General features: G+C 38.6%; 1 protein-coding gene across 1 annotated transcript in view; it reads right to left on the bottom strand.

Moving 5' to 3' along the window:
* Nucleotides 1-24,537, bottom strand: part of CTTNBP2 (cortactin binding protein 2) — a 151,555-nt gene that overhangs the window by 59,669 nt on the left and 67,349 nt on the right. Inside the window, exons 3-4 of the mRNA XM_073619827.1 lie at nucleotides 16,476-16,700; nucleotides 9,164-10,775 (exon numbers count right to left, since the gene is read on the bottom strand). Of these exons, the coding sequence (XP_073475928.1) occupies nucleotides 9,164-10,775; nucleotides 16,476-16,700 (1,837 nt within the window). The remainder of the gene's footprint in view (nucleotides 1-9,163; nucleotides 10,776-16,475; nucleotides 16,701-24,537) is intronic.

Below are 24,537 nucleotides of genomic sequence, written 5' to 3'. Positions count from 1 at the left end.
AGTTTCCCTTGAACATATATCTAAGGCCACAAATATTTTTTAGCACTTTGGATAGAAAAGGGATAGTTAAAACTCCCATTACTTTTTTGTCATTTGTGTCCCATTGTGGAGATTTCATGTCCTGTAGACACAAAAGCAAGGGAGAGTAATGCCCCGTACACACGATCAGATTTTCCGACAACAAATGTTGGATGTGAGCTTGTTGGCTGAAAGTCCGACCGTGTGTATGCTCCATCGAACATTTGTTGGCGGACTTTCCGCCAACAAATGTTGGCTAGCAGGTTCTCAAATTTTCCACCAACAAGACGTTGTTGTCGGAATTTCCGATCGTGTGTACACAAGTCCGATGCACAAAAGTTCATGCATGTTCGGAATCAAGCAGAAGGAGCCGCACTGGCTATTGAACTTACTTTTTCTCGGCTCGTCCTACGTCTTCTGCGTCACCACGTTCCCATGTTCGGAATTGTTGGCCAAAATTTGTGTGACCGTGTGTATGCAAGACAAGTTTGACCCAACATCCTTTGAACAAAAATCCACGGTTTTGTTGTTGGAAAGTCCGATTGTGTGTACGGGGCATAAAACTCTCCATTGTGAGGGAAACCCATCAGCTGCCATCAGCACAAGCGTCTCCACTGTTAGATTTCCCCTCTTTTGCTTTTAGACATGTGCAGAACGAAAAAATTTGTTTTGTTTCATTTCGTTATTTACATAAATTTATTTAGTAAAATTCATTCCATTCGTTTCCGGGTTTCGCTTTGTTTATTTGTTTTCGAATCGATTTGAAACGTTTTCGAATAGTTTTGGAATTTGAAAAGTTTTCAAATTCAAATATTTTTCCAATTTCCAAAAAGAATAAAATAGAATAGAAAATAAAGGAATAGAATTTTTTTTTCTATTCTATTTATATCTCTTTGGAAATTGGAAAACTATTCGAATTCGAAATCTTTCATATTTGAATTTGAAAACTATTCGAATTTGAATTTCGTCCAAATTCCAATTTCATTATTTCGGATTTGTTTAAAATCAGAACTATTCTAATTCTAATAACGAAAATTTGTCCGAATTTTAATTCAGAATGAAACAAACCGCACATGTCTAATTGCTCTTAGATTTTCCATCACATCCAGTCCCAGTGTCAAGAACCATCAGGATCAGGACAAATAGAGGGATTGGCTCTCTCTAGCAGAGACACAAATCACAATACAAACATTGCAGGGATTCTACCCTTTCCTTTCTCTATTCAAATAAATAAAAAAAAAAAAAATATATATATATATATATATATATATATATATATATATATATATATATATACATATATATATATATATATATATATATATATGTATATACACATATATATATATATATATATATATATATATATATATATATATATATAAAGTTTAGCCTTTAGATAAGATGAAATTACTATCTTTAAAATGACTTTATCTTTGTAAAACAAAAGGTAATTAGAATTCATTACAATGTGCATTATTCCATACCATAAAGCAGCTTCTATATCTGATTGCTGATTGCTCACAAATAAAATAAAACAATGCATAATCAAATCAAATGTAACATATTTAAAAAAAACAATTAGCCAAAAAAGCACAGCTAAAAAGCTTACCAGTAAAGAAAGTGTGTCCGCGTTACACGAGTATAATTTATCATACAAGACAGTTGTGAATTATTAGAAGCAAAAGAAAGATTTTTAAATACAAAAAAAACTATCGGTGAAGCATTTGCATAAGCCGGAAAAGCATGCAGCAATGGAAAATGGAACGGGGCAGAAGAACAGCTTCTGGCATCAGCTTCAGAATGTGGAGATGGTTAATTTGAGAGCCAAAATCAATACCTCAATCTTTTGACCCTACTTCCAAGCCAAATCACAGTCAGAAGATAAATTATTGCATTTTAAAGGAGGCAAAGACAGTGGTTTTACAATTTGAAGAAAATAATTGCAGTTTAATATGAAAAAATGTCATGGGGTATGAAAATCTATGAGCTTAAATTAACCAATAACTGAAATGCATCATGCTTGAAATAAAAAACGAAAAATGGATCATCTGTAAAGCAAAATATAGTCAAATGACTGAATGTCTGTTTTTGGAGCTGCTGCAATTCAACTGAAATAAAAATTAATGAGTAGAAAAAAAATGTGTAAACTGCTTGCAAATTTTATTAATCCAAACAACCACTAAACCTAAAATACAACTTTTTTTTTAAAGTGGCAACATTTAAGCTCTGACACATGTACACATGAACGCGAACATACGTTCTATATTTGTACAACAGGTTTATCTGAAGTGTATCTAAACCCAAAAACAAATATACAGTAAGTTCCTGTAATAAAAAAAAAAAAATCTTGCCAGAAACATGGTATCTTTGCCACTTCCTGTGAGCTTACAAGAAAGCACAAAGAACCTTATCTTTATTATGTGAACAACCAGTCCCATCAATCCATCATGTAATGGAGATGAACAAAGGCAGACATTTTTGATGTCCAGCCTGTGTGACCACCATGGCTGTGCTCATAGATACAATGGAGAAATAGGGCACAAACGTGAGGGGACAGAACCAGAAGTTTTTAGTTTTTTTTTACAGGACTATCATGTGAAAATAAAGGGGAAAAAATACCTAGAAAAAAAAATATATAATGTAGCCAGCTCACCATAGACTGTTAAGCTGCAATATATTACACTTTTGTTTTTGGGCTTAGGTACTCTTTAACTGCTTCCCGAACGCCTCAAGCATATATACTGCGGCAGAAGGGCACGTAAAGGCAGATTAACGTACCTGTACGTTGCCCTTTAAGAGGCGGCTTGCGGGTGCGCCTGCCGAGAGCTCCGTGACCGTGATCACTGGTCCTGCGGACTTGATGTAAACAAGCATCTCCCCGTTCTGCCTAATGACACTGTCACTGATCATAGCTCCCTGTAATCGGGAGCGGTGATCAGTGACGTATCACACACAGCCCCTCCCCCCCACAGTTAGAATCACTCCCTAGGACACACTTAACCCCTACAGCACCACCTAGTGGTTAACCCCACTGCCAGTCACATTTACACAGTAATCAGTGCATTTTTAATCGCACTGATCGCTGTATAAATGTGAATGGTCCCAAAATCACGCCAAAATTGTCCAACGTGTCCGCCATAATGTCGCAGTCACAATTAAAAATAACTGATCGCCATCATTACTAGTAAAAAAAAAAATTATCAATAAAACTGTCATAAAACTATCCCCTATTTTGTAGACACTATAACTTTTGCATAAACCAATCAATAAACGCTTATTGCATTTTTTTTTACCAAAAATATGTAGAAGAATACGTATCAGCCTAAACTGAGGAAAAAAAAAATGTATATATTTTTTGGGGATATTTATTATAGCAAAAAGTAAAAAATAATGCGTTTTTTTTCAAAATTGTCCCTATTTTTTTGTTTATAGAGCAAAAATAAAAACCGCAGAGGTGATCAAATACCACCAAAAGAAAGCTCTATTTGTGGGAAAAAAGGACGTCAATTTTGTTTGGGAGCCACGTCGCACGACTGCGCAATTGTCAGTTAAAGCAACGCAGTGCCGAAACGCAAAAAGTGCTCTGGTCTTTGGGCAGCCAAATGGTCCAGGGCTTAAGTGGTTAAATCAGTGCAATAATCAACTCAAACTAAAATTTGATTGGCTCATACTTCATGTAATTGCTCTCTACAAATCTGAGTGGTTGCAATTGAATACTCACTAACATTCTCCTTTGAACATTGCAAAGAAGTTTGGGAGCTCTAATTTCTGACCCTACTTTTGAATAATCTAGTTACCTGGCTGTCACCTGCTTTAATACTAGAATATGAAGTAAGAATCACAAGCCAATGAAGTGGCAAGTCAGAACTCCTGATCTGCATGCTTGTTTTGGGGAAATGACTCTGAAGTACTGAAGCTTTTAGATCAGTCTGACAGCATAATCAACTAGCATTATCATATTATCAGAAAGTACTGAAGCTATTGGATCTGTCTGACAGATGATCAGCTAGCATTATCATAAGCAAAGATCAGCAATAACAACCTACATACTTCTTTCGGTATTGGATTGATTTAAAGCGGAAGTAAACCCATCAATTTAACAGTTTCAAAAAGCAGTTACATTCCTGGCACATGCCGGAAATGTAACTGTCACATTGGTTGTGCTCTCAACCAAACTGTCAAACCTTCCAAAGGCTGGTGTCTTAACTGATCACACATACAGCATCATGGCAGTTGGAGATTAAACAGAGGCCAAGATAGTGGCTTCCTTGGCTGAAAACTATAAGAGGGTTTACTTAGACTTTAAGCAAAGGTCTATATTTCCATTTTCTACACAGATGTACACAAAGTCCAGTCCTCTGTTACCACAATTTCTCATACCAAGTTAGGGCTTAGATAGTATATGATATTCCAGTTATATGCAACATGAAATCATGCTGAGGGGAAAACAAGGTTCAAACATCAGAGCAAAGCAAAGAGTAGGGCTTTATTTGGCCATAAACACCTTGATGCAAAGTAAATGTCTGTCTCACAACCTCACAAACAAATTAGGTACCCTTCTTCCTTGTGTAACTAAGATTATTTTATCTCAAGCTTGACAAGGGACAACATGCAGATGTCAAAAGGGAAGGTCTGGGTAGCTTTAGATTCTCCATGATCATCTAAAACATTCTTTAAAAATCAACAAGAGCTTTGCTTTTTCATGGTAAGCTTTGTTCATCCTTTTGCATAAACAGCAATGAACATATTTGCCTGTTAGCTTCTAAAAATATCTCCCTAGCTCCTGCATGGTTTTGTCTTTCCCTATAGCCAGCCATGAGACCATGTATGTTATCGGAGACCAAGTGAAATGTGCTTCAGTATGTTAATATATACCAACATTCACACATCACATATCACCATCTTCAGTGTGGCTAAGTACATGCTATAGTTAGATATGAAGAGATTGTTTATTGAAGCATCTAAATGGACTGTTTAGCCCTAGTTACTAACTGGAATGAGCACTTCCAGCAATAAGTATATTAAAAATGTAAAATGTAAAGAAGCTGCATCAGTTTTCACCCTTGCCCCTCTGAATACATCCACTGGGAAGGCAATGCTATGTAATGCCAGGCCTTTTTACAATAGCACGTGAAGAAAATTTATACTTTGGAGCGTAATAAATGTAGGGAATTTTAGATACATTTGCACACAATTGCTGGGATTTGGAAGTCTTTTACCTTACACATTCGGAGAAATTACAAAACTGTCCTGGTGGTGGCAACAGGGGGCATATGTAAATTAAATTTTTATGCTTAATATTTAACATCTCTATGTGCAAAACATCCAAAGTAAGAAGAATATACACAGAGATTACATAGACACACAGGGCAAGTATGACAGATTCTTCCATAGTAAGCAATAATAAGACTAATAATTTTCCCTCATTGAGTGGCTGATATCAAGAGTATTGGGCACAGTGGCGGTAACATTCAAAACTTCAAAAATTGGCAAACATTACAGAGATGTGAATTTAAATTAAAACAAATGGGAAATCCACACTTGCAATGAATAGGGCTCAATTTATAGCAATAAGCAATGAGTAAAAAGAGCAAATTTGAAGCAGATGATTAAGGAACTAATCATTTTCTAGTTTCTAATCATGCCCTTAGGCTAAAAGGCAGAAACAATATTTTTCTAGTGTCCAAAAAGGTGACTATTGACCACAATTCATCTACCATTTAGGAGAGAAAACCCTTGTGATCAGTTTCTGAGTCATTTACATACTGTAAAAATGTGTATATATAAAATAATACTAGTATATAAATAATCATAACATTACACTCCCAAGCCATTTTAGGAGTTTACTCGGTCTAATCACAATCTTTTTTCGTAAGTACCTATTCAACATTACTGTAAAAATTATCTGAAATAAATGTTTCTATAACTTGACTTAATATTTTGGATTCTTGCCATTTCCATTGTCCTATTGGAGTGTTTTATTTACAAATTTATAGATTCTCTATTTTCTGTAAAGTGAAGAAGGGATATCATAATGTTCCTAGTCAGAGATATTGTATGATTTTTAATCAGTATTGGAATCCTAAAAGACTTCTAAAAGAATTCTAAAAAAGTCAGAAGCAGATAAAGCAAAACCACTGTGCTGCAATACTAAAGAGGAAGCATATCCTAAATATTGAAAGAGAAAATATGGTATATACAAACCAGTACAACTATGAACAGAAACACACACTGTATACACACACGCATACATACACAAACATATTAAAATCCAATAAGGCTATTTGTATTTTGGGTTTAGTGGTTCTGTAAAGCACTTAAGCTTAGATCATGTAAAAATCCTAGTAGTCAGAAATTTAAGCAGCGCGATAACACATACTCCTAAGCAAACAAAAAATAAATACTAGGAACTATGACAAAAGGCTCCAGAGAGTCGCAGATCAAGCCGGTTTTGGCATCATTACATAATGAAAGTGGTTGCAGTTACTGACCTAACTTCTATCAAGGCAAACGCTTGTGAATTTTTATGTGAAGCTTGGCCTCCTAATTGGCAGAATGTTCTGCTTTTTTCAAAACTGCATGAACAAGTGCAGAGCACAGTAAGCCAAGACTGTTTGATGGAAAATGGCAAATCTAGGAATAAGAAGAAAAGGCAGCTTTAGTCCAAACACAAATCTTAAATGTAGCTTAGAAATTATTCAGCAGCTCATTCACACTTTAACCGAGTCTGCTATTACATATCAGTGGGATAAAGCATACAACTGAATGAAACCATCTTAAGTTGGACACTTGAGGGCACACCACACCTTGTCATCTGAGCTGCCCCAGCTCAGGGGCTACTAAATGTAGCCATCTTTATTACGCTAACTTAGTTGGGATTCTGCAGCATCCCCTAAAATCCACACTTCTACTATGCTTGGTGTTTATTCAGTTGTAAAATAACTGGATAAAACCAGACAGATGGTAGGCTAAAAACCATATTTTTCATCATGTCTGATAACCACGTGCAGCTTAATATTATGGCCCCCTCTAGCTTTCTTTTAAAGTGCCTTGCCTACAAGCTTAATGTTTGTGACCTCACAGCCCCCAGTGCCAAAAGTAAACAGTATTATGGCATTATGTTGATCTAAAAGAACAATTTATTTTGCTGTTTGCTTATGCAGAAATTAAATGTGTTAGTCGGTGGATGAATGCACTAGTTGCCTATCACATGCCTTACCTTCACGGACTTGCCCTATCTGGCTTTCCACCAGTTTGTGATTTTATGACTGACAACAAATGTTCTCAGTTTTCATATTTAGGATGTATACATTCAGGGCTTGATATGTATTTTTAGCCACCTAAATGCTTACTTTTCCAGTTCGTATTTTAAAATTATATAGGAATTAGGAGGCCACAGTGCGATAAGTATCTGCAGGGCATGTGCTCACTGGTGATCTGTCAAAAAGCTAGCTGGATCTGCTTAGTGTTTAACAGAGGGTAACATGCTTGAGTTGCCCATAGTGCTGCAACTCTTCTTCAATATTTATTAAAAAAAACATTATAGTAGAGGGTGCAGAGATAAATATCCATGATTGTTGAGAACCTTGTATGGGCTTCAATAATTCCTAAGTCACTGACCTGGAAAAAGTATACAAATCTTAAAATGAGTGTAAAGTCAGAAGCCCTGATCTGCACAGTTCGGGGCCAATGACTAATATACAAAAATATTTCAGATAAAGAACAAGTATCAAATAGCAAGGCAACTAGCATTTTCAAAGAGAGAGAGAAAGCAGAGCAAGACTGTTCCCAGCAATGGCAAATTCCATGTTTTTCATGGCAGGCTTACTAAAAAGGATCCAGAATACCACAGCCATACATTAAATCTATTTTGAAAGAAACATGGAGACATTTTTTGGAAAATGGTGGCTGCCTTACATGTTGACCGACTATTCTTTTTATACTAACTATCTTGATCTGCAAACATGTTCCAGTTCAGAAACTCAAAGTATTGAAGCAAGAGTGTCAGCACCACAACTGGCCAAAATAAAACAGAGGGGGGTCAGAAGATTTATTTTAAAATTCAATCCATTGCCAATACTAGTACCATTCTGAGAACAATAACAGTTTGGACAACTTATTTGTTTAGAGCACTCTGGCACAATGTCTTTATCTATACATACAGTAACTTTATCTTAATGATTCTACCTAAATATATTAATAGGGAACCACACAAAGAAAACCTTACTGACCCTTCTCCCTCACCACGGATCATCTTGTCCCATTGCAGTTACAAACATTTCTGTGAATGTAATTATGCATTTTTAGCTTCTTGCATTTCAGTGCAAAATATTGGGGAAAAAATGTCATATCTTCCTAGCCTTTAATGACTACAAAGTGATATGCCAAGCATTAACCTTGTGACACATTACCCATGAACTTTAGACTTGCTTTACTCTCAAATTAGGGCAAAGAGCAGTTATGTGCATTAACTTACAGAAAAAGAATGGACACGTTTATGAAGAATTCAGCAGTCAGTTTGTATAATCCATGACCCAGTACACGAGAACAGAAAGATGCATCAGGTAAAAATGTTTGAGGGGGCACACTGGCTACTTAGCTCAAGCTGGCTCAAGCTATTTCCATTGCAACCAAACATAATTTACCACTTTAGAACAGTGAGAACAATGACAATTTGTTTTTTGTATTTTTCACTAAATGTAACTGCCCTTTGGTTTTAAATAATGTGGGACTCAACATTTGTCATATAAAACCACATTAACACTAAAGATATTGATAAACTAAGTTTAACATATCTTTTCTAACTCTATGAGTGAAAGAGAAAAAATGTAGCATATGCAGCGACAATGCCAGTCTGCTCTATAATATATATATTTTTTTAATTTTAAAGAAATGTTAATGTTTATAGGATCCTTTTTCAAATGCACATAACATTTGAAAGATAAATGCAGCCTCTTAATGTCAGATTTCCTTGCATGTTGCACCAAATGCCATGTTAAGACAGATTCTCATACCCCATGTATGAAAGGAGAATATAATGAGCTATGGAAAGACTGTTTTGAGGAATGACAGTTAAGGCAGAAGTCATAAAAAGGGTAACATTTGGCAGAGAAAACATAAGCACCGATATATATCCCATTACCTGATGCTGTTACCAGGAGGCTGTCTGAATCACATGGTCTACAGGATGAGGCACTAACAGGGTGTATGGAGGAGGTACAGGCAATGGTTGTGGGAATGACAGGGGAACTTTCTGAACATGCAGGTTCTTTCCATCCAGGGGACTGGGAAGGCCAAGCACCCACCTGTGATGTGCCTATGGCTGGTATGACACAGCCTGCAGATGCCACAGGTATATCTATAGATGGTTTTGGTGGCAGCTGAGGCGAAGAAGACTTAGACACAGTTTCCTCATTTAATACCCTGAACCCATGTGCTGAAGTGGAAGGAGCAGATGTTATGGGCTTATGTTCAATTTTCCCCCCAATGTTTGGTGGTGTTTTTAAAGGAGGATGTGGTGCAGGTGGAGTCTGTGAAAGTCCAGGCTTTTTTGGAGGTATAGGTGGGGGGTTTCCTCTATCAACTCTTGAAACCGAAGTGGATTTTAATGCTAAAGATGAATGACCACCACGTCCAGCTACGGGTGGATATGTGCCTGTTTCAATTGGGTGGGAAAACCCAGGTCTTATTTGTGCACCAGTCTGAGGACTTGTAAACCTAGAAAGAACTTGAGTCACAGTATTTCTAGCCATTTGTTTTGCAACCATATTCTCACGACTGCTGGGAGACATATCTCTTGTTTGAGGATTCTGAGTTGTGTTTCCATTTTGGTCATGCTCATTGGCATTTGCCTGAAACTTAAACTTTGCAGCCTGGATGCGAGGACTAACACCTGAATTTAAAGTAGTATTTGAACAAGGTGAATGTAAGCTCTGCATAGACTTAGACAAGTAACTTGGTGAAGCTGGGGAGGTACAAAATGGAATGTTTGGGTATAAAGAGGAACTGCTTGTTATTTCTGAAGTGCAGCCGTTCTCTTCTGTCCTGCTATAATTCGTAGGAAAACCATCATTATGAGCGGTCTGTCTATCTACCACTGACTTTGCAAATGCAGAATTTGTGCAAACATTTAACTTTGTGCCACCTCCTATGACATGGTTGACTATGGATGGTTTGGCTGGTATAGTCAAAGGAGGCTTCTTGTTATTTTCAGAGTCACTATCTACTCCTAATGTATTTGCCTGGCAAGAAACTGATCGTGATCCAGAACTTCCAGGTAAAGGATGCTTATCTTTGCTCTTCCGCAGAAGTGGTATATTTGCTTTACTTTCTTCTTCTCTTGACAACTTCAGTTGTTCAATAATTTTCTTCATTCTGTCAATCTCATCCTGTAGTTCTTTGGTGTGTGCTTCTTCCCGAGAGAGCTTGGCACGGAGATGCTCTCTTTCAGTGTCAAATTCTGAAAGTTGTTTTTCAATTTGAGCCTCCATCTGTGCTTCTATTTGTGAACGGATCTGTTTTTCAGCAGCCAGTGCTTCTTCTAGTTCAGCACCCTTCTTTTTTTCCAACTCTAACTTTGAAATTGCATCTTCAAGCCTTTGAGCTTCTTCTACTATTTTACTAGACAAAAGTTTACATTCTTTCACTAGAATCAGGACCACGTGTTTATTTTTGGTACGTTCTTCTTCGAGACGAGCCAACAGTTTCTTGTGCTCTTGTTCCAGGTTCTGCAGTTGATTTTTCTCTGCCTCAAGCTGGAAGCAGAAAAAAAAAAGAAAGTTAAAATGTAATATCCTACATTCAAAATTCCTCTTGACATAAATGTCAACCGAGAATGGGGGATTTTTCTTAACTACCTTTACATTGTGGTTATGCTGGAAACCATTGGCTTGACACAGTTGAGACCCCATCTGCTAAAAAAAAGGTATAGTGTGTGGAATGTACTTTGTTTTCCCATTAGCATTCTTAACATCTTCAGCCATTTGACCCAAAATACATCAACTTGATCCTAGGGTGGCTTGACAACCAGCGAATTGCCTTAAAAGGTACCCTCTAGCCTGGCCACATGTCATGCACATTAGTGTTAGTCTACTGAATGTGTTTGCCAATAGCTAAAGACCAAAACCAAGGCTAAAACAGAAATAACCTTAAAACTCTCTTGTAGAGATTAAGGGTTATTTTCCAAAAAAAGCAACATCATACAGTATCTCACAAAAGTGAGTACACCCCTCAAATTTTAGTAAATATTTTATTATATCTTTTCATGTGACAACACTGAAGAAATGACACTTTGCTACAATGTAAAGTAGTGAGTGTACAGTTTGTGTAAATTTTCTGTCCCCTCAAAATAACTCAACACACAGCCAATAATGTCTAAACTGATGGCAACAAAAGTGAGTACACCCCTAAGTGAAAATGTCCACATTGGGCCCAATTAGCCAATTTCCCTCCCCGATGTCATGTGAATCGTTAGTGTTACAAGGTCTCAGGTGTGAATGGGGAGCAGGTGTGTTAAATTTGGTGCTATCGCTCTCACTCTCTCATACTGGTCACTGGAAGTTCAACATGGCACCTTATGGCAAAGAACTCTCTGAGGATCTGAAAAAAAGAATCATTGCTCTACATAAAGATGACCTAGGCTATAAAAAGATTGCCAAGATCCTGAAACGAAGCTACAGCATGGTGGTCAAGACCAGCGGTTTAACAGGACAGGTTCCACTCAGAACAGGCCTCGCCATGGTCAACCAAAGAAGTTGAGTGCATGTGCTCAGCGTCATATCCAGAGGCTGTCTTTAGGAAATAGACATATGAGTGCTGCCATTATTGCTGCAGAGGTTGAAGGGTTGGGGGGTCAGCCTGTCAGTGCTTAGACCATACGCCGCACACTGCATCAAAATTGGCCTGGATGGCTGTTGTCCCAGAAGGAAGCCTCTTCTAAAGATGATGCACAAGAAAGCCCACAAATTGTTTGCTGAAGACAAGCTGACTAAGGACATGGATTACTGGAACCATGTCCTGAGGCCTGATGAGACCAAGATAAACTTATTTGGTTCAGATGGTGTCAAGATGCGGCAACCAGGTGAGGAGTACAAAGACAAGTGTGTCTTGCCTGCAGTCAAGCATGGTGGTGGCAGTGTCATGGTCTGGGGCTGCATGAGTGCTGCCAGCACTGGGGAGCTACAGTTTATTGAGAGAACCATGAATGCCAACATGTACTGTGACATACTGAAGCAGAGCATGATCCCCTGCCTTTGGAGACTGGGCCGCAGGGCAGTATTCCAACATGATAACATCCCCATGCACACCTCCAAGATGACCACTGCCTTGGTAAAGAAGCTGAGGCTAAAGGTGATGGACTGGCCAAGCATGTCTCCAAACATAAACCCTATTGAGCATCTGTGGGGCATCCTCAAATGGTAGGTGGAGGAGCGCAAGGTCTCTAACATCCACCAGCTCCGTGATGTCGTCATGGAGGAATGGAAGAGGACTCCAGTGGCAACCTGTGAAGCTCTGGTGAACTCCATGCCCAAGAGGGTTAAGGCAGTGCTGGAAAATAATGGTGGCCACACAAAATATTTGCACTTTGGGCCCAATTTGGACATTTTCACTTAGGGGTGTACTCACTTTTGTTGCCAGCAGTTTAGACAGTAATGGCTCTGTGTTGAGTTATTTTGAGGGGACAGCAAATTGACACTGTTATACAAGCTGTACAGTCACTACTTTACATTTTAGCAAAGTGTCATTACTTCAGTGTTGTCAAATGAAAAGATAAAATAAACTATTTACAAAAATGGGAGGGGTGTACTCACTTTTGTGAGCTACTGTATGTACATTTAAAATCTGTCACTTGGATTTCTTCTTGCATATACTGCTATACAAAATTTCAAATAGAATGCACCCTACCTTTACATATATTCTGACACATACACAGATGAGTTAGCATTACATAATCTTTCTAAACAGATGAATTTGTCTTATCACTCGTAAAAGGTTACAAGAAATTTGTCCTTGATGAGGTTAACTTGTCTACTGTAGGTTTTTCTTGGCAAACTCAAAGTAAACAATAATCAAAGAACACCAAGTTTTGAATGACCAGCTATGGATCCAATTACGTTGACCTACGAAGTAGCAAAAGCTAAATCTGACAGAGCTATTGTTAGTCTTGCTCTTGCAGCAAAAAAGAATAAGCTTGTCAAAATCTCATATGCCATTAGTCTTCTTTTCCCACTTAACACAGAACACAGAAACAGATCTCTGTCATGAAACAATTTACTTGCTTTGGGGATTGCCAAGTATTTCCTGGAGAGTAAAACAATGTCAACAAGTTACAATAATAAATGTTGCTTTAAAATAATTATTAAAATGTAATGTAATAGCAGACTATTATTGCGTATGTTTAGGCAAAAAAAAAAAAATGTTTGTAGTACATCTCTGCGTTATATGTCTATTTGTCTCTTTAAAAAAACAGCAAATGCAGAAAAATAAATGTTGGTCCTGCCAGAAGTCCAATGAACTACTTACTTCCTGATTGAGCCAATTACTCTGTGACACTAGGCAAGGCTGATAACACTATTTGGGATTTCATTGCCGAAGTTTATTGTGGAACTCTAAGCATTATTTGGAACTGAGTTACCAAGAAGCATAAAAGCAATGCAATATCAGAAACAAAATATAAAGAAAAATATTTTTGTGGTGTTCTTGTATGTCTAACAAACGTATATATGTTGATGAATTAAAAAAAAAAAAAAGCAGAACCAGAGTGTGCCATATCATAGCAAAGCAGGTGTGAAGATGCATGGCGTCATCCATATCTTTCTTTTCACTATCTATCTAGGTCACTGGCATAAAAAAGCACATGCATATAACATTTCCTGACAACTTGTTCTAGTTCAGTGACTCACCAAATAGAGAACTGCAATACACAAAACAGTTATATATATATATATATAGTTTTATTTTTTAATTAAATGGGTTTCTGAGATATAAAGACAACATCACTCGTACATAGAATGTAGATCTACTTTAAAGTGTTTGAAAAGGCAAAACTTATTTTTTGTTTTGGATGGGAGTAATGAAAGTTTAGAACTCCCGTTTTGTTTTTTGTTTTTTTGCTGTATCCCTTAAAGAAAGTGACGGAAAATCCAACATGTTTGAATTGTCACTGAAACAGGAGGAGGCAGGAAATCTTCCAATGGAGAAACTGGTTCTGATGTTCACTAACAGGGTATATATATCCTAGAAAATAGGCTTACACTTTAAAACATAAGTAAGCTAAGGAAAGGATACTTGCAGTGGTCCCTGATGTGTCTAAGTGCTCCTTGCATCCAAATATGGTGGTAATGGCAAAAGTATTAAGAAGATAAGAATGATGCCAGCTTTTTGTACTGAGAGTACAGAGTTGTATAACAGCCTATTTAACATAACTATTTATCCCTTCCACTGTTGCTGAAGTTTAGCAAAATGACAGACAACATTAAACTGAAGCTTTGTGAGCAAAACAAGTTGCATTTTTGTCAAAATTACTTTGTAATTGATCTTATTAATTATTGAAATGTATATATTGAAGATATTTCCATGCAGCAAGTTCAAAAAGATGCAAAATATACGATGTTAGACTACAAGTTGGCAAATGATCAATATCCATCTTGCGCTAGTCTCTTCAGTAAACTGAATTCCGACTGGTTACTGTTTTTTACAGAAATTTGCACTATTCGTTGAACAAACCCCAATTGTAAGTAGTGTTGTATCTACAATTAACTTGGAGGGTTAAATATATTGCAAATTAAGTAACTGCCAACATAAGGTAAAATCAGCAGCAGGCGAGCAAATTTACCCTCTAGTTTTAGCCCCATTAACATTTTATTTAGAATATTGAGCAAATAAGAAATCCTTTAAAAAGTACACATTAATGCTGCGTACACACAGCCGGACTTACCAACGGGCTAGACTCCGTCGGCATTTCCGACGGAAAGATTTAGAACATGTTCTATATCTGAGTCCGTCGGAAATGCCGACAAAAAAAGTCCGATGAGGCATACACACGGTCGGAATGTCCAACCGAAAGCTCCCATCTGACTTTTTCTGTCGGGAAGTCTGGCCGTGTATACGCGGCATAAGTCTATTTTTACCGTAGGATATGCACATACACCCTGGGTTGACTGATTAGGAGTTGGGCTCCCCCGTCAGCCTCACATTTGGACATGTGATGTGTACTGTGATGGGAGCCTCACTAACCAATTATAGGGCTCAGCAGATAGGAGGGGTGGGGTCAGGTTCCTCACCAATACATACAGAAAACTTTGCATAATAAAAGGATGTCAGGCAATTCCAGGCATTCAGCATGGTTACACTGAAAAAACACTGATGTCTGGGCACCCAATGGTGCCTGCAATAAGCCGAGACCGTTGGTTCAAGCAAAGTATTTTACAATTCACATTTGCTTTAACTGCTTGTGGACCAGCCGCCGCAGTTTTACTGCGGCAGGTTGGCTCCGCTGTGCGAAATCACGTTATTGTACGTGATCTCACGAGCCTTGCATTGCAGGTGCGCACGCGCCTGCCGCGGGCTCCGTGAGTCCGACCGCAGGTCCCGCGGATTCGATGTCCACGGAGATACCCACGATCGTCTCACGGAGAGGAAGAACGGGGAAATGCTAATGTAAACAAGCATTTCCCCGTTCTTCGTAGTGACACTGATCACCGTTCCCTGTAATCGGGAGTGGTGATCAGTGTCGTGTCACACACAGCCGCTCCCCCCCACCCACAGTTAGAATCACTCCCTAGGACACACTAACCCCTGCAGCGCCCCCTCCTGGTTAACCCCTTCACTGCCAGTCACAGTTACACAGTAATCAGTGCATTTTAAATCGCACTGATCACTGTATAAATGTGAATGGTCCCAAAATAGCGCCAAAAGTGTCCGATGTGTCTGCCATAATGTCGCAGTCACGATAAAAATCGCTGATCGCCGCCATTACTAATAAAAAAAAAATATTTATCAAAATGCCATAAAATTATCCCCTATTTTGTAGACGCTATAACTTTTGCGCAAACTAATCAATAAATGCTTATTGCGATTTTTTTAACCAAAAATATGTAGAAGAATACGTATCAGTAAACTGAGGGAAAAAATGTTTTTTTATATATTTTTTGGGGATATTTATTATAGCAAAAAGTAAAAAATAATGCGTTTTTTCAAAATTGTCACTCTTTTTTTGTTTATAGCACAAAAAATAAAAACCGTAGAGGTGATCAAATACCACCAAAAGAAAGCTCTATTTGTGGGGAAAAAAGGACGTCAATATTGTTTGGGAGCCACGTCGCACGACAGCGCAATTGTCAGTTAAAACGATGCAGTGCCGAATTGCAAAAAGTGCTCTGGTCTTTGGCCAGCCAAATGCTCCGTGGCTGAAGTGGTTAAACAATAATTCATTAACATTAAACATCTTCACTTGCCTTTCTTTGTCTTCTCTCAGCAGCAGCAAGTTGAGCAGACATCCTTTCCTGCATCTTCCTGCAGTGTGCCATGACAGCTTCCAAGATAGTGAGGGGATTGCTACAAATAGGCCTCTTTTCTTTATCAACAGCACCTGCTTCAAAATCTCGCTGAAGAGCAAGGAATGGATCTCCAAGATTAAATCTTCCATATCGTTCTTGAACAAAAACTTCCTTTCTTCGTGCCTTAAAAATAGAAGACAAAAAATGATCAATACAGCATCTTCTCCGTTTATGTTCTATCATTCTCCAATTCCTAATGCATACATGCAACTGTAAGTATGGAGAATCCATTCTGGATTTGGGAATAGCATTAAACCTCAGCAGAAACTTCTTTAACAAAATAAACCCTTTGCTAAATAAATGTAGTTCCTGATTGGGATATCCTTAAAAGCGGAGCCAAGGATGTATATGAGGAATATGAACAAGTACAGTAATACCCATGAACACACCTGTTTTATATTTTTTATGAGGAATGGTTGGGTAGCATCAATATCAAGCATGCTCATCCAACTGATATCCAGCATGTATGGACATCTTAAAATGTATGTAAAGACAATGTTGTACTTTTAGGAAGGAAAAACCTTTTGGTTGGACATAAATTTTAATTCTTACTTAACACTAATATGCCGGGCTAACATGCTATAAAAGTATTTGTCCCTGCAACCTTTCTGGTCAGCATACATGCACTTTCTATTGATGTCAATTGAATAGGTTCTTAAAATTTTGAGAAATGCAACCAAAAGCATTCTATATGTGTAGTACAGGCCCTTATTTCCTGTAACCATAGTAAAGTAAATTTGTAGAGAGACAAAATTGGAGGTCTGCCATTGCATCCCTTTCTGATATATAGATGCTTGGCTGCTAAGCTAAACCCTCTGGCTTCAATACTTTGAGTTACGGTACTTACCATAACCAAGTATACAGATCAGGAAAGTCAAGATCAGCATATGTGTTCCAGGCCAGAAACTTAAAATATTGACTCAGGAATGTCAGCAGCCAGACAGACAGCATTTACAAAATTGTTAGCATGGCAGCCTCTATGATCTACTCATGACAGGTGTACTTTAAATAATAGCTACCAGGCCCAGACTGGCCATAGGGCACACGCATCATCCCTTACTGCCTGTCATGCTAGTCCAGGGCTCTCCAAAATTTCTAAACAAAGGGCCAATTTACTGTCCTTCGGACTTTAGGCAGGCCTGACTAGGGACAGTGGGAGTAGAAAATACCCTGGCTTCCAGTGGGAGCAAACAATGCCCTATCTTTGGTGTAAGTGGGAGGAATAGTGCCTCATTGTTGATGTCAGTGGAAGGAATAGTGCCCAGTTGGTGGTGTCGATGGAAAGAATTCTGCCCTAGCGTTGGTATAAGTGGGAGGAATTGTGCCCTTTCATTGGTGTCAGTGGGAGAAATAGTGCCCCATTGTTGGTGTTAGTGGGAAGAATAGTGGCCCATTGTTGGTATCAATGAAAGGAATTATGCCCCATCGTTGGTGTCAATGGAAGGATTTGTGCCTCATTGTTGGTGTCAATGGAAGGAATAGTGCTTCATCGTAGGTGGAAGTGGGAGGAATAGTGCCCCATTGTTGGTGTCAGTGGGAGGAATAGTGGCCCATTGCTGGTATTAATGAAAGGAATTATGCCCAATTGTTGGCATCAATGGAAGGAATTGTGCCCCATTATTGGTGTCAGTGGGAGGAATTGCACCCTTTTGATGGTATTAGTGGGAAGAATAGTGCCTCGTTGTTGGTGTCAGCGACAGGAATTATGCCCAATTGTTGGTGTCAGTGGATGGAATAGTGCCGCAAGGGCAAGATAAAGATAAGCAAAGGGCCGCATCCAGTCCCCGGCCACAGTTTGGAGGCCGCTATGCTAGTCAAACAGAGCCCTATGAGAGAAGTTGAGCAGGAGCCTAGAAAGACGAACATCTCCAGCCCTGGCATTGAGCTGCGATGTATAAACAGCCTGAGAGCTGTATATGGAGGTAATGGCAGTGGACCTTAATCGATCACAGAAGAGTAAATGAGAGAAGGTATAGAGGGATGATCAGGAGAACGACCATAGAGAGATAGAGTAGGCATTGATAGAAAAGAATGATAGTGACCAGAGAGGTAAATGGCAGTGGATAGAAGGGAAGGAGAATGATTCAGAGAGGAGAGTGCCAATAATAAAGGTAAAGAAGAATGTTCAGGGTGTAAAGCATGCATTTATAGAGCAGCAGGATCTATATATACAGTATCTCACAAAAGTGAGTACACCCCTCACATTTTTGTAAATATTTTATTATATCTTTTCAGGTGACAACACTGAAGAAATAACACTTTGCTACAATGTAAAGTAGTGAGTGTACAGTTTGTATAACAGTGTAAATTTGCTGTCGCCTCAAAATACCTCAACACACAGCCATTAGTGTCCAAACCGCTAGCAACAAAAGTGAGTACACCCCTAATTGAAAATATCCAAATTGGGTCCAATTAGCCATTTTCCCTCCCCGGTGTCATGTAACTCATTAGTGTTACAAGTTCTCAGGTGTGAATGGGGAGCAGGTGTGTTAAATTTGGTGTTATTGCTCTCACTATCTCATACTGGTCACTGGAAGTTCAATGTGGCACCTCATGGCAAAGAACTCTCTGAGGATCTGAAGAAAATACTGTTGCTCTACACAAAGATGGCCTAGGGTATAAGAAGATTGCCAAGACCCTGAAACTGAGCTGCAGCACGGTGGCCAAGACCATACAGCGGTTTAACAGGACAGGTTCCACTCAGAACAGGCCTCACCATGGTCGACCAAAGAAGTTGAGTACATGCACTCAGCGTCATATCCAGAGGATGTCTTTGGGAAATAGACGTATGAGTTCTGCAAACACTGCTGCAGAGGTTGAAGGGGTGGGGGGGTCAGCCTATCAGTGCTCAGACCACACACTGCATCAAATTCGTCTGCATGGCTGTCGTCCCAGAAGGAAGCCTCTTCTAAAGATGATGCACAAGAAAGCCCTCAAACGGTTTGCTGAAGACAAGCAGACTAAGGACATGAATTACTGGAACCATGAACTGTGATCTGATCAGACCAAGATAAACTTATTTGGTTCAGATGGTGTCAAGCGTGTGTGGCGGAAAATAGGTAAGGAGTACAAAGACAAGTGTGTCTTGCCTACAGTCAAGCATGGTGTTGAGAGTGTCATGGTCTGGGGCTGCATGAGTGCTGCTGGCACTGGGGAGCTGCAGTTCATTGAGGGAATCATGAATGCCAACATGTACTGTAACATACTGAAGCAAAGCATGATCCCCTACCTTCAGAGACTGGGCCGCAGGGCAATATTCCAACATGATAACGACCCCAAACACACCTCCAAGTCGACCACTGCATTGCTAAAAGAGCTGAGGGTAAAGGTGATGGACTGGCCAAGGACGTCTACAGACCTAAACCCTATTGAGCATCTGTGGGCCATCCTCAAATGGAAGGTGGAGGAGTGCAAGGTCTCTAACATCCACCAGCTCCGTGATGTCGTCATGGAGGAGTGGAAGAGGACTCCAGTGGCAACATGTGAAGCTATGGTGAACTCCATGCCCAAGAGGGTTAAGGTAGTGCTGGAAAATAATGGTGGCCACACAAAATATTGACACTTTTGGCCCAATTTGGACATTTTCACTTAAGGGTGTACTCACTTTTGTTCCAATGGCTCAAACATTAACGGCTGTGTGTTGAGTTATTTTGAGGGGACAGCAAATTTACACTGTTATACAAGCTGTACACTCAATACTTTACATTGTAGCAAAGTGTCATTTATTCAGTGTTGTCACATGAAAAGATATAATAAAATATTTACAAAAATGTGAGGGGTGTACTCACTTTTGGGAGATACTGTATATGTAGCCAGGATATACAGTATGTCCTTTGTAGCATGATCCTCAAGTTAATTTAGCTGCACAGCACTGAGAAACATGTTGTGGCTTTATAAATAAATTATACTAGTGCCTAATATTACAGTGGCAGAAGTTATGGGGCACATCCATTTATGTTGGACAGGCAGCAAACTATTTTATCTTATACGGTTTATAACATTAATCTGAAGCATTACTACCAGCATGAATCACTGACTGTACCACCAAAAGAAAGAAAAATGTATTACAAGTAAGAACAGAATTCAAAATGCATTATTGTAAAGGCATGTTCCATTTATTGCAAAAAATGCAGACCTTGACCGCACATGGTTTCAGAAATAAGGGGTTTACATTACATAATAAACTTTTCATTGTGAAGGCCAGGTTGTATTCAATTCAAGAACAAGCAAAACAGGAAACTATTGTACATATGTATTTATGACACAGAATATGAGCACACCATCTGTCAACATTCTCAGATTCTAGTCACTGAATTACCCAAATGATGTGTTAATTACTAAAGAAATAATAATTCTGTAAATATGCCTGCAGTTTTAAAAGAAATACATTCTTATAGTTTAATAGATGTTTATAGACATCTGATTATAATGTACTTTTCCATATAAAAGGACCACATTGACAGGTGTAGACATTTAATGTTATTTTTTTGGGAAATGCCCAAAGACAATTTGTTTTTATCATATTTGATGAAAAGACAGCCGATGAATTGTGAATCTGAGCATTCAGGATCACTTAGATATATACATTCTTAAAAATGCTAATTGCTATGCATGTGCTGGCAAACATATAAACTGTGTTCCTTACAGGATTTTTATCAACCATATGTTTTACAAATGTGGAGTTGCAGAGTTACCATGCGGTGCTACAAAACAAACGTTTAACATTATCAATTCTGTTTTACATTTGCATTGATTAATGATGTAAAAAAAATACAAAAAAAACATGAACAATTCCTAAGCCAAATCTTCTTCGGCTTGAAAAACAAGAGTCTTTGTGTGTCTAAAGATGCCGGGAAGAAAGCATTTTTAGAAGCAGAGGTCAGCAATGGTAGCCTTCACATTTCATTTATAAAAGGATAGTCTGTGTCTTTAAATCTGTACTGGAACATTCATTAAAACGCAAAGAAAAATACAAGTATAAACGTACAGTATATATATATATGGAGGACTGACAATATACATTGTCTCCTCTTCAGGTTCCAACTAACAGCCTACCATATTTGGATCTGTACAGTTTCTGCATTCTCCACTGTAAACATCCAAGCCAAGCTTGCAGAAAGCCAAACTGTGAGTACAGAAAAAGTCAAAGACATACTTCTCTTTATGACCTGTTTGTGTGACTTAACATAACACATATGATTTCTTCAATAAGAAGTAGAATATTAATTGAAAATCTCAGACCTCTGGCAAGCAGCTAAATACGCATCTTAAATTCATATATGGGAAATGTTTAAAGTGTGTGTTACCACTAAAATTATTATAGCATATATGTGTCTAATAAGGTATGTCTTTGTCACTAACAGAAGAAACTCTTTTTCACTTTCAAAAGGTTTTTATTAGAAGGTTTTTAAAAAAAACTGTCACAGAACAAACAGTTAATTGAATGACAATGGTGAATACAGGATCACGTCCATGCAGATGAAAATAACAGACTCACAAGAAATAATGTGTCCAGGATGTAGTGTTTGCATGTGCTAAGGATCTGTGTTGAGAGATGTTAACACAGATTGTCTCATCCAGTTTAAAAAAGGAAGGTTATTTTTTCTCTAATTGTCAAGGGTTGGACATTTTTGCATCTTGGGTGGTATTTAGCTTTTTTGCTTAATGCCAGGAGTGGTGTGAATTTGGGACAAGAAAAAAAAAAGGCGAGTGGGGGTAGGTGAGGGAGACGGACGTGGTCCATCTCAAAAAATCCTGTGCAACAAAAAGAGAGAGAGAGGACAGAATGAAGTAAAGGCTCAACAGGATAGAGAGAGGAAATTAGCAGAAAAGAAGTGTGAAAAGAGAGGAGGAAATTGAGGCACATAGGAAAGGGAAGGGGACATCAGGGCTCTCCATGTGAACTCCTCCAAGGTCTGCCACCTATAGGGAGGCATAGCTTGCCATTGGTAATAAAGGGTGGGGTAATTTATCCATGGGGTCCATACTTCAAGATTTTTTTATGTATGTTTAGGAGAATGCTAGTAAGTTTCTCATTGATAAAAAATGTGCCTATATGTTGCCAGATTTACATGAAATGTGTGAACCTTTTCTTTCAAGCTCTTGCAACAATTTGTTGGGCAGCCAGTAGTAAGTGGCTAATCTGAATTTGGTCTTAGTAAGAGCAGGAGGTTGAAGATGGAGAAGTGAAAACCAAAGGTCTCTTGGGAAGAAGCCATTAAATAGGTCTGTAAAAGCTTAAGTACTTTGGTACAGAATCTACTGAGTATAGGAATGGTCCAGTAGGTGTGCATTACATTTCCTATCACACTGCAGACTCAAAAGCATGTATTGGTAAGTGAAGCGTGGAGGTGTTCTAGTCAAGATGGGACCATATACCACCTGGACGGTTATAAATGCTGATTCAACCTTGGATATGTTATGGATAATAAGGTGACCATGGACCAAATTTGTTGCCAGTCCTTCTTGGTTTTAGTACACTGAAGGTGTTTCTATTTGGAAACATAGGCATGGTCCAAATGTTTGGTTGGGCAGTTAAGCTGGGAATAAATAATAGAGACCAACTTAGGAGAGAGAGGTGTATAGCAGCAGATGTGTTTGCAGATCGATATTTGGATAGTGAGGTCCCTACTAACAAAGAACAGAGGTAAGCCAAAGTTTGGTTTGCATATGGCAAAAGATTTTTGAGGATGAGGCTTAAAATTGCGCCTTAATTTCTGCCCCACTGTAAATGGTGTGATTAGTGATAAAGGTATATACAGTGCCTTGCAAAAGTATTTACCCCCCTTGGCTTTTTACCTACTTTGTTACATTACAGCCTTTAGTTCAATGTTTTTTTAATCTGAATTATATGTGATGGATCAGAACACAATAGTGTAAGTTGGTGAAGTAAAATTAGAAAAATATATACATAAAACTATTTTTCAGAAATAAAAAACTGATAATTGGCATGTGCGTATGTATTCACCCCCTTTGTTATGAAGTCCATAAAAAGCTCTGGTGCAACCAATTACCTTCAGAAGTCACATAATTAGTGAAATGATGTCCACCTGTGTGCAATCTAAGTATCACATGATCTGTCATTACATATACACACCTTTTTGAAAGGCCCCAGAGGCTGCAACACCTAAGCAAGAGGCACCACTAACCAAACACTGCCATGAAGACCAAGGAACTCTCCAAACAAGTAAGGGACAATGTTGTTGAGAAGTACAAGTCAGGGTTAGGTTATAAAAAAATATCCAAATCTTTGATGATCCCTAGGAGCACCATCAAATCTATCATAACCAAATGGAAAGAACATGGCACAACAGCAAACCTGCTAAGAAACGGCCTACACCAAAACTTACGGACCAGGCAAGGAGGGCATTAATCAGAGAGGCAGCACAGAGACCTAAGGTAACCCTGGAGGAGCTGCAGAGTTCCACAGCACAGACTGGAGTATCTGTACATAGGACAACAATAAGCCGCACGCTCCATAGTGTTGGGCTTTATGGCAGAATGGCCAGAAGAAAGCCATTACTTTCAGCAAAAAAACAAAATGGCACGTTTTGAGTTTGCAAAAAGGCATGTGGGAGACTCCAAAAATGTATGGAAGAAGGTGCTCTGGTCTGATGAGACTTAAATTTAACTTTTTGGCCATCAAAGAAAACGCTATGTCTGGCGCAAACCCAACACATCACATCACCCACAGAACACCATCTCCACAGTGAAACATGGTGGTGGCAGCATCATGCTGTGGGGATGTTTTTCAGCAGTCGGGACTGGGAAACTGTTCAGAATTGAGGGAAAGATGGATGATGCTAAATACAGGGATATTCTTGAGCAAAACCTGTACCACTCTGTGTGTGATTTGAGGCTAGAACGGAGCAGGACAGCAGGACAATGACACCATACACACTGCTAAAGCAACACTTAAGAGGTTTAAAGTAAAACATGTAAATGTGTTGGAATAGCCTAG

This window comes from Aquarana catesbeiana, linkage group LG03, assembly GCF_042186555.1.
Source record: "Aquarana catesbeiana isolate 2022-GZ linkage group LG03, ASM4218655v1, whole genome shotgun sequence".
Taxonomy (NCBI): Eukaryota; Metazoa; Chordata; class Amphibia; order Anura; family Ranidae; genus Aquarana; species Aquarana catesbeiana.
This window is presented reverse-complemented; position numbering and strand designations above follow the sequence as displayed.